The 12,297-nt window shown below is 35.3% G+C and overlaps 1 protein-coding gene across 9 annotated transcripts in view; it reads right to left on the reverse strand.

Annotated features, from left to right (window-relative positions):
- Positions 1 to 8,428: 8,428 nt before the first annotated feature.
- The window catches only part of HDA2 (histone deacetylase 2), a 28,573-nt gene continuing 24,704 nt past the window's right edge, over positions 8,429 to 12,297 (reverse strand). For 3 of the 9 annotated variants that reach the window (XM_088866320.1, XM_088866317.1, XM_088866323.1), the window contains 3 exons: positions 12,143 to 12,229; positions 9,099 to 9,186; positions 8,429 to 8,652 (listed from right to left, as the gene is read on the reverse strand). In XM_088866320.1, coding sequence (XP_088722446.1) covers positions 8,615 to 8,652; positions 9,099 to 9,186; positions 12,143 to 12,229 — 213 coding nt within the window. In that variant the 3' untranslated portion in view covers positions 8,429 to 8,614. Of the gene's footprint in view, positions 8,653 to 8,734; positions 9,005 to 9,098; positions 9,187 to 12,142; positions 12,230 to 12,297 lie in introns of those variants that run through there. The other 6 variants (XM_088866316.1, XM_011628943.3, XM_088866322.1 and 3 more) reach the window with 3 other exon arrangements.

Consider the following 12,297-nt stretch of genomic DNA (forward strand, 5'->3'; position numbering starts at 1 on the left):
TTGGAATGAAATTAGATTACCTGAAAGGTCGAACCTGCAGGAGGAGGTTCCTCCTCAGCCTCTTGAAAATAAAGAGGTAGAACAAATAATTGAATATTTTAATGGAGAAGTAGAAATACATTTCAACTCCTTAAGACGAACAAGGATTAATCTAGCAGATGTGCCCCCTAGGATACTAGTGTACTCTATGTTGAGATCACACCCCATGTGGATGATGTCACACCTCTCTTAATGACCAAAAACACCCTTACTAACAAAATATTCCATTTACAAAACAAGGCTATATGTATGTCCATAATTTATTGAGTACAATTATAAAATGCTTTATAGTGTGAGCATACACACACACACACACACACACACACACACACACACACACACACATATATATATATATATATATATATATATATATATATATATATATATATATATATATATATATATATATATATATATATATATATATATATATATATATATATAATCATTTTAGAATGCTACTTGTAGAAATGTATCTTGATGTACTAACTTTTTACGCCGAAGTATTACACACTTTAGATATTTATTGTACATGACACTTGCTTCATTATCTATGTAATACTTGCAGGAGACACTTGACAACCAAGATAAGAGTTCCATTGAACCTCCAATGTCTCTGTTCAGATATATGATTCGCCTCCTTCACAACAAAAAGAGTAAATATAACCCTTATTTTTCAGTAACCCTTAAAGAAGAGTGGAACTTTGATTCTCCATATTTTAGGAGCATAGGGTTGAAGATACACCATTTTAGTTTGTGGAGGGATGCATGATCCAATCATTGTACTACTTATGAGGTTCTCTCTCGAACAATATATTCCTTTAATATTACAACCACCCTCCAAGAAATCATGGTCTTGAGGTTACCAGTGCTTTATGCCTCTATGCAGCATGGATTCTGAGGGCTCTATAACTAACTCCTTGAATAGGTTAGCTTCCTCCCCATGGTTTTGGGTTTTGGGGTAACCTATAGAAGCTTGGATATCTAATGATCCTCAAGTTGTGGTGCTGGCTTTAGAGGTCCCCTAACATGTTCAAGGTGCAATAACGGACAGGATCCGAAGAGGCTTTCGTTTTTTATTTTCTGACAAGAGCAAATATATTGCAATCCTTTAAAATCATAACAAATACAACAATCAGGCAATAGTTACAAAAGATGTAACCATAGACCAATACAAAAACGAACACTAAGACCAAAATACAATATCAATATCCTCTCACTCTTAGGTCTATATGCATATACAACATCTAGGAAAAAGGTCATATAAGTGTGAGGATATAAACTCTCAAACTAGGGCACACCTCGAAAATTTCACTAGAAGAGCTTATTTTGATACCCAAATATCCTCAAATTGATCATCTCGGCCTCAACATGTATGGACATGAGAAAAAAAAATGGATTTAAAAGTTTTGAAATAGTGCAACATGTAATATATTTTTGGACCGTCAATTTTCAAGATTTTCAAGATTTCATAGATCTGCTCAATCTATATCATTTTTTAAGCTTTAAATTTTATAATTAGAGATAAAAATATATTTTAAGGCTATCAGAAAAATTTTGCACATTGAAACAACACTTTTTAAAAAGAAAAACAATAACAATTTCATTCCATCATTCAATTATTACACATACATCAACCTGATAAGATCAAGGATATAACCAATACATGAAATCAAAAAATAAAAAACCTACCACACTTATACAACAGCTAACTCATCAGTAATGACACCAATTTTCGTTAAGCTATCAGCTTCCACATTACATTCTCTAAAAACAGGCACAAAAATAATTTCAATTTGTTCACAACAGTCTATAATTTCACGCATCATCTCATGAAGCATAGGCAGATACAATGACTTCTTTTTAACCCACTTAACAGTGTTCATGGAATCTCCCTCCACAATTATTGGTTTTGACATCCTCCTAGCCAATTTCACCCCTTGTTACAAAGCTCTTAGTTCATCCTAATTTGTCGTAATCACACCAGCTGGCCCAAAGTATTTTAGCAACACCAAACCATTCTGATCACGAAACAAACCACTAGTCCCTGCTGGCCCAAGGTTGCCTATTGAAATTCCATCAGATTGAGCTTGATCCAACCTTCCTCAAGAACTTTCCATATTCCTATCCTTTTCTTTCAATTATCTTTCTTCTATAAGAATATAAAAGTTATACATTAAATCCACTCAAGATATATCATGCCATTCTGCGTTTATAGCCAACCATTCAACCTCAATTGCCCTTTTAGATCTATCTTCAAAGCACCTCTAGTTTCGCTTTTTCCATACTTCCCAAACAACAACTGCCTTAACCACTTTCCAAATGATTCTTCGTTTCTTCCCAAATCTATTTGCTAACCAATTATTGAAAAAACTTCTATGCTCCATACCCATATTGACATCAATTCCTAACAAAGCAAAACACCATAACCAAATAGTTTTGGTATAGCCACAGTTAAAGAGTAGGTGATATATGGTTTCTTCATCATTTTTCCACAATAAACACACATTTGGTAATGTCTTTCCATGCTTCCTTAACACATCAACAATTAACAGACTTCTGAGTTCAGTAGTCACAAAAATACTCTAACCTTCAGTGAAACAGGCCATTTCCACATTTTTTTGAGCTTCTACATCAGTCCACCTTAGTCTATTATTGAATAACAGTTTATAAGCAGAGCTCACAGTAAAAATCCCACTTTTACTTGGCTCTCAAACAACCTTATCTTCCTCTTCATGCCAATAAAACTACTGTTGCAGCAACATTAAACATTGAGTATACTCATCACTAACCCTATTACCTACCCTTCGATATGAGTATCTAATGTCCCAAACTGCATTAAAGCATTTTCTTTCAACCAACTCAGTCTCAGCAATCGTCTTACTCCTTGATGTAGTTTTCGTAAAAAGGTGAGGGAATTAGATTTTAAGGGGAAGCCCTCCAATCCACTTCTGCTATCAGAATCGAGCATTCATCCCAACTCCAGCCACCATTTTAGAGTAGCTTAGGAAGAATGATCTATGTGCCACACTATCGATACCACACTTCTCGACACTATTTGAAGGCGCACTTTACTTTGATTGCTTAGAGTCTCGGCTCTATACAAACCACACCCTAACATATATCACACACCATTTACAAACATAAATTATTTTAATAAATCAATATCTCATGACTATGTGCACCTTCTTCTTCTTCTTTGACAATATCCGAAATATTATTGAAATAATTTGTGGTTACAACGTACAGTTTATATCATCACAAACAATCAAAGCATCCAACAAAGCCCCTTTCTTTGCCAATGAATCAACCACCTCATTCCCTTCCCTATAGATATGTTGAAAAGACACTCGCAAAGTAGTTGTTATGTCAATAACCTACAACCAAATCTGATGAAGTTGCTACAACACTTTTTGCGCACACTTACACCACATAATAGTATTTAAAGAATCTCCCTCAGCCAAACAAAAGTGCCCCCTCAATCTTTCAATAACAAGCTTTAAGCCTTGTAATAGCGATGCCATCTTAGCCAAGTTAGTGGAAACCAAATCTTGAGTTTCTTATCTTGTATATTACAAGATATTACACAATATTAAGTTTCTTATATTGAGTTTCCTATTTTGTGGGATTATTATTATGGTGAGATTTGTTCCTTAAAAGGCAAAAATTGTCACTCTATAAATGTCTGGTAAACCAGAGTAATCCCGGTGAATAAGAATCTGGTTTACCCTCCATGGATGTATGCACCATTGCCAAACCACGTATATCTTATTGATCTTGTTGATTCTTCTTCTCTCTCTCTTTCGTTTCTATTTCTTTTTATTATAATTTCTACATGGTATTAAGCATGTGATAAGAATCATACTTGGGACATTGTCAAGCTACCTAAATGGAAGAAAACAGTTGGATGTAGATGGGTTTATAAAATCAAATATAATAGTGATGGGTCTGTTGAGAGACATAAAACCAAGTTGGTAGCCAAAATATTTACCCAAACTTATGGAGGAGCCTATAAAGAGCCTTTTGCACCAATTCCCAAGATGAATATTGTTTGCGTTCTTTGTCTATCGTAGTTAATTATGGGTGGTCTCTGCATTAGTGAATGTTAAAAATACATTCTTACATGGTGACCTGAAAGAAGAAGTCTATATAAATCTTCCTCTAAGTCATTCTAAAGAAAAGGAGAAAGGCCTTGTATGCAGATTAAAGAAGGCTTTGTATGGACTTAAACAATCACCTCGGACATGGTATGCCAAATTCAGCATAGCCTTGATGAGTATTGGGTTTCATAGAAGTTCAAATGATTATTCGATGTTCACAAAAAGGAGAACTTCAAGTACAACAGTTATACTCATTTATGTGGACAATACTATCACTACAGGTAATGATAAATAAAGCATCATGAAACTCAAAAATTATCTTCACAAGAAATTTGACATCAAGGATCTTGGTCAACTAAAGTATTTTCTCGGCATTGAAGTAGCACATTCAAAAAATGGATTATTCATTCCTCAAAGAAAATATGTATTAGATCTGTTGAAAGAAACTAGAAAACTAGAAGTCAAACCCATTGATACCCTTGTTGATATTAATGACAAATTTAATTTAACAAATGGAAAATCTCTTGAAGATGTGGGCCGCTTTCAGAGACTTGTAGGAAGATTAATTTATTTGACTATGATACAACCAGATATAATGTATATGGTTAGTCTTGTGAGTCAATTTATGTATGCTCCTAGATCATATCATATGGAGGTTGTCAATAGAATTCTCATATATCTTAAGTCATCACTCGGCAAAGGTGTTTGGTTGAAACTGAATGGTCACACTAATATTATTGGTTATTCTGATGTTGACTGTGCAGGTTGTCCAATTGGACTACTGGCTATTGTACATTGGTCCGAGGAAACTTAGTTACTTGAAAAAGCAAGAAACAAACTGTAGTTGCTCGATCCAATGCAAAGGCTGAATATAGAGGTATGGCTTCAACTACAAGAGAATTGATGTAGCTAAAACCTGCTTGGAGATATGGGGTTCCCAATAGTCAATCCAATGGAGATGTTTTATGATAATCAAGCAGCTATGCATATAGACTCCAATCCAGTTTTTCACAAAAGAACCAATCACATAGAAGTTGATTGTCACTTTGTGAGAGAAAATGTTCAGTCAAAAATTATTAGTACTATTTATATTTGAAGTGAAGACCAACTTGCAGACATGTTTACCAAAGCTATTGCAAAGGCAAAGTTCCATTAGATACTATCCAAGTTGGGCTCTATTGATATCTATGCACCAACTTGAGCAGGAGTATTGAGAGTTATAGAAACTAAATATTGAGTATTTTTATCTTGTATATTACAAGATATTACGCGATATTATGTTTCTTATATTGAGTTTTTTATTTCTGTAGGATTACTATTGTGGTGAGATTTGTTTCCGAAAAAGCAAGAATTCTAACTCTATAAATTTTTAGTAAGCCAGAGTAATCCCTATGAATGAGAATCTAGTTTACCCTCTGTGGATGTAGACACCATTGCCGAACGACATATATTTTGTTGATCTTGTTGATTCTTTTTCTCTCTGTTTCATGTCTGTTTCTTTTAGTAAAATTTCTACAATGGCTACTCCACACGAGCCCACATAAGCAAGGATTATAGAGCCTTACAGTCCCTAATAACTCCACCAATCGAACTTTCATTCTTGCAGCACTATCCATCACCTCTTCCAATAGCAATTCAAAAGACCAGGGCACCTCCATCTTTTCAAACACCAATTAGTCACAAAATCACTTACCATAACTTCACCTTGGAAATCTTCAACTAACGTCAAACCTCTGCAGTAGCAACCGCAACTCAGCTTCATTAGATGTCATAAACACAATTGGGCCATTATAACTCTTCATTATTACACCATTGGTTTTAGGCCTTCTTTGTATTTCCATATGAACTGTCATCAAAGCTCATCTTGATACACCCGGCTTCTGGTTTCTCCAAGCTTCTGAATTTTCTTTCTTTTGCAACCTAACTGTAAGCATTTCCTTCATATAGTACATCGGTTCATGCCTTCGCAACCCCTAAAATTTGTCTTATAATGCCCATTTTGCAATTACTACTCTAACCTTCTCACATAATTCTTTCACACAAGCACTTATCTTCAACATGTCTTCTATTTCTCTCCTACAAAGTTCCCGTACTACTGCACTTCTAATAATTCTCCACAACACTCTGCCGCCTTCACCTACCTCCCGCACATTCCATTGTTTGAATAACTCCATAATTTGCATAGGAAGACTCGATTTCAATTCTAGTTCACTAAATATCAAAACCACATTTTCTTTGTAAAAAAGAACACTGTATAAACACGGGATTCGTTGTTTCTTCATCTACCATACATGGAATACAAACATCGTTAATTATTTTACTCTTTTCCTTATAACATCATTGGTAAGCAGCTTCTTTAAATACATCAAGCAAACAAAGCATCTCACCTTAAAGGGAATAGGCAGCTTCCAAACACAAGATAGTCTAGGCTGGCCCCAGCTCCTCCTCCAGATCGTTGAACAATAATGTAAGTTGAAGACAGTGAATAAGCCTTTCGTACTTATCTCTCATATCACCCTCTCTTCATTTCTAGGAAAATAGTAATGTGATTGTATTAACTGTAAACACCTCACATCTTGATCAAACACCACTTCAGATCATCTATTATAACGGCATCGATTATGCCCTGCAGATTCTCCAAAGCCACAAACCATCTCTTTAATGTTCTACTTGGGACCTGTACTCACTCCTCCAACCGAAAGTGGGGATATGTTTCATTCCAACTAGCACAGATGTTCTAGTTGGAATGATTTTTTCTAGCTTTTTTAGTTCAATCCTTTTCCTTTTTTTTTTACAATATTCTTGCCTTTATTTATCAAGAAATATTACAAAGCTATTACAAGGACAAAAAATTATTCAAATCAACACCGACGATCAAATTCGGTAGAGAAACACCCCTCTTACGAAGCCCATCTACAATGTCATTAGCTTCTCTATAGACGTGTAAAGAGGATCAACAAAGTAAAGCACAAGTCTATAATCTCCACCCAGGCGGATCTAAGAAACCAAAGTACTTTTGTTTCCTTTTCCTTCTTACACCAATTCATTGCATTGAATAAATCTCCCTCCACCACCTACTTTGAAACTGCCTCTCCTTTAAGATTTTCAATCCCTACAAAAGCGAATATTCTGCACGATTTGCTGAAACACATCTACAAGGCCAAGAATAACAAACTATGAATGGGTACATGAAAAGAGTGCTTGGCCCCCACTTCCCGCTCTCCCTCATTCATTTACAAGCTGATTGATGAAATCAAAGTGCAATGGTTGAGATTCACCACCATGTTACATGAGCCAGATGATAAGTGCCAAGCAAGGTTTAAAAAATGTAGATCAGTGACCCGGATCGTCTATTCGAAAAATCAATCTGGTTCGGCAGATCATTGGTCCAAGATTGCTGATCCAGCCCACTGAACCGGGCAATACTAGTTAATAAAATTTTGAGAACAAAAAAAAATTGAAAAATAAAAAATTAGAGATTGGTTAGAACCAGCCAGTTCATAGAGAGGGGACCGACCAATTCACAATATTTTGTTGGAATTTGGCAGGTCGCTCCAGTTCTTGACTTGGACCAGCCGGTTCCGATGGTTCTTCATATTTGGCGTGTACTACTCATACACCATCTATTCTTCATCGGCCCAATGCCTAAATTACAAATATCTGGGTTTTTAGCACGGTAAGATTTTATGCCCAATGCCTAAATTACAAAGATCTGGGTTTTTAGCACGGTAAGGTTTTATGCCCAGTGCCTAAATTAACAAGATTTGGATTGCTGGGCAAAAGTGTTGGCACGACTGTTTTAGCATGACATCGCACCTCAAAGACTACCGGAGATGGATCAAGATCGAAAAATTTGATTTTCACATCCAGGCACAAATTAAAAATAAAAAATAAATAAATACAGTAATTTGGAGCCCCAAAAATAGCCCACCTTGCGCTTTTGTTTCTAAACCATCCATTTTTAATTGTTTCTTAGATTCTGTTGATTCACCATTTTTAGAGAAAATTCAACATTTGGTTGCGTAAATGGATATACAGGTGATCCGGAGGTGTTTTGGGTCCTCAGTCCATCTTCCAAATAGAATTTTAGAGGACTTTCGTGCCCTCACATCATCTCTAAGTCCACCTTGCACCAAATCATTTACCTAATTAATAAATTACCCTTGACACATTAGCAATTGAAAAGCATTTTGTGAGTGTCATCAGCAAGCACCCTAAATAATTCACAGGCAGCAACAAGGAGAAAAAACAAGTAAATATCTCAGCTCGAAAGGCAGTCTCTCATCTTGGTTTTCAATATGAATAACTTTAAAGAGATGGGATACATAGTGGATGATAAATTACGAGCCTGGTCATAGCTGAAAACTCTTATGTTAAAGGGATCAGGGAACCAAGTTACATATCCAAAACAACAGTGCTAAAATGCATCATAATAACAACATTTGTCGAGTTCCACACCTCGTTGACTAACCTTAAGGGGTCACTGTGGTATTCGGCTCAATCCAAGGCTCTCCAAAAGCAGAAAACGCGAATACCAGAAAAACAAAAAGAAAAAAAAAAAAACAAGATTCATCAACTTGAACAAAAAAAAAGGAAAAAAACGTCAATTCTTATCATTGACAACTATGAATTAGAGGGACTATGGAAACATCCATAGTATTAAAACTCAGTAACTGTTCTACTTTGACATCGTCACTTTACGTTCACTTATTCTATGAATAAAGGGCAAATTCACAAAGGGAATATGGCATATAAATATTTCTATCTTTATTGCAAGGTACCATCCAAGTCTATCAAATGTTTATTATGGAGATTTGATATTGAATCTGCTATTACTCGTGCACTGGTCTTCATATACCCACCTGAAATATTGACTAGAGTCAAAACTCTAGTCTTGTGATCACAAAGATACTAGAAGAACAAGGTAGTGGGAGAGAGGATTTTAATAGAACTGACCTGAAGTAACCATGACAAGTGGTACTCTCTTTTCTTGTGCAAAACAAAACACCTTTTCATCCCGGATAATAACGCCCTGTGGGCTAACCTGCAAATGGGGTATTTCATTAGTAGGATGTAAAATAAGGTAAAATATCACTTAAATTTTCGAACCACCTCAAAAAATTACTGCAGTGGTAAATCAATCATTCTATTTCCAAGGTGGTTACTTTTAAAAGACTATTTTTCTTGAATACTCTAATTATTTCATTAAAAAAAAAAATGCCCCTATATAGGGTGGTTTGGATTCAAAACAAATTAGAGTGCTTTTGACCCCACCTAAGTGACTTGAGCTAAATAACATAAACATCCCAACTTGTTTGCGTTCCCAACCTAAACATGGTTTTTTTCACTGAAGTGTCTGGTTCATTTCTTAAAACCTAAAAAGCATAAAATATTTATGCCATTTGACTCAATGTAAGAGGCTTAAGACAAATAATAAAACTATCATCGCTTGTTTCGAGTTCCAGACCCATAACATATGTCTGTTTAAATAAAACCTCTTGTTCCAAGTTCATAATCTACAAGAAGCAGGGGCATTTTGGTGATTTGGACCAACTATATCATGGGCCAAATTACCAGAACAGCCTTGCTCATTCAAGATTCGAAACCAAAAAAAGGGCATTTTGGACCCTTTTTTTTTACAATTTTTGAGGCACTTCAATGAATAATCTTATCATAGTAATTGCTGCATTGAAAAGTTTGTTAATTTGACAACATAGGTGATTTCTTGAGATCATTTGACCATTTTAAAGATATGTTCCCTAAAATTTTAATATAACTATGAAAAAAAATGCCTTAGGCTTTGAACTAGTAGCTCAACTGATTTGTATAAGGTCAATGGAAACACATAAAATTTTTCCCAGAAACAAACCAAGGTGACCTACCTTCTTTCTTTTATGTAACACACATTGTGTATGTGCTACCACTCGCCAACTCGGCCGGTTTAACTCGGAACTGGACGGTCAAGCCAGAGCTGGGCACTAGCTGATCTGATTTTGGCCTCTTTTGATGGACTGGCGGGGTATTTTAAAAAATTAAAAAAAAACATTTCTATAAAATCACCAAAAAATATGGGTTTTATTTGTATTGCATTTTTTTAATGTTTTTTTATCATTTTGGCAAATATTGGAAAGTATTTTGGCCATGAATATTTATTTTTACATTTTCCCATCTTTTTAGAAAATTTCAAAAAATACCTGTAGGTACAAATCAATTTTTTTAAAATACATTCTTTTTCACTATTTTTCAACTTCATTTGGATGGGCTTTGCTTAATCATGCTTTAAATATGGTTTTCATATTTTTTTAGATTTTTTTTGTATTTTTAATTTTTTTTAACACTTTTTTGACCGACAGGGACCAGCCCGGTTAGGCTGGTTGAACAGGCCAGTTTACTTATTACTCGGAACCAGCCCTTGGCCGATTTTCATGGCCAGTTCGATATTTCAAACGCTGGCATGTGCACACAAATATATGATCATCAATACCACCCATCCAAACAACTGACTCAATCTTCCATTCAAGGTTTGCAATTTCTCTTTCAAGCAAAAGAAATTTGTCCATTGCCAAGATGGATGGAGGAGATGCTCATTTGCTATAAAATGTACTTCCCCATCCCAGAATATCTCAAACTTCATCATTGGATGCCTGTTTGTGCCTCAACATTAGGATACCCATGTACTATGGGATCCCATATCTCAAATATTGATGGACAAGAAAACATGAAGAATCTAGATGGATGACATTAATAAAGAAAAACAAATTACTGGGGTCCACTGAAGAGTCTAGATGGATGACATAAAATTACAGGGGTCCTAGAAATAAACAAAGAATAAAGGAACTTACTATATAAATTATGAATATGGAAATTTAAATTGACTAACGCGTGTTGGACCTATGGCAACATTTAGCATGAAGTGCATCCTAGAACTAATGGGAAAGAATCATATTCAGGAATTATAGGAGGCAAGAAGTGGCTAAGATTGCCCAAATCTCCTATCTCTAGGTTTACCATGAATAGGAAATGAGACAGAATACTCAAAATATGAAGTTAGTTTTTTTCGAACTTCAGAAAATACTGAATATAAACATTAAGGCGACTCGCAAGCATATGAATAAATACATAACGAACCTCGTAAAGGACACACATGATGAGGAAATGCTCAGACAGCAAGCTTGGATGTGTACCAAATAGAAGTACAATATCACTCATGGCTATCACAGCTTGGTCAAGAAGACCCCAACACACAAAAGCTTGCAAGAACTCATAGAGCAGTATAATCCGTGATAGGCAAAAGAGTCAGGAAAGCACCATGTATCTTCAATTCTCAAAGTCCAAGTGACAGAATGGAAAAAGCCCAAAAATATCTCAACTCTTAACCCTATGGTTAACATGACAAATTATTCAGAGAGATTCGTCTATGCTTTTCGGAGAAACTGAATTTCTCTTATTTAGACGGTAAGCTTGGATTTAATCTTGGAGTGGAGAAGCACTAGTAAGAAACATATCAAATTATGACTGTCCTCAATAGTCCCTAGGTGACCATACCAAAACTACAAGTACTCTCAACATTCCTGTTTGAACCTAAAATCTAAGAAGACTGTAGCACGATAAGAATTACAAGAAATCTTTTCGAATTTCTTAGGAGACATCCAAGAGATGGTTCAAATTGACATCTTGTTTGCGAAAAATGAAGATTTGATTGCATCCTGTGAAGCAGTGCACCATGCGAATAGCCAACATATTGAGGGGGGTTAATTTTTAAAAATGCCTCTACTAACATCCAACAGTTCCAGCTCAAGTTTCATTAGAGTTGCGATAGTATGTATATGAAAGTACACATGTATGTAAGTATGAACATATATGTATGTATGTATGTATGTATGTATATGTATTCATGTACGTACGTGTGTATGTATATATGTTTCCATGTATGTACCCATTAAGCCACCTAAGAATCATAGGACCAAATATTACATATAACTCGATTAGACAAAAGATACCTTCAATCTGCCCAAGGGATCACCATCTAGGATGTCAGTTCCTGCATTGTATATAACCAACTCTGGATCAAATGCAGATTGGGCGACCTGAAAATTTATGGGAAAATTATAAAGGACATTGAGAAGGTTATCAATATGGGATGATAATGCTTGCC

This window comes from Amborella trichopoda, chromosome 5 (assembly GCF_054954075.1).
Source record: "Amborella trichopoda isolate Santa Cruz 75 chromosome 5, AtrichopodaSantaCruz75HAP2 v2.0, whole genome shotgun sequence".
In the NCBI taxonomy this organism is placed as follows: Eukaryota; Viridiplantae; Streptophyta; class Magnoliopsida; order Amborellales; family Amborellaceae; genus Amborella; species Amborella trichopoda.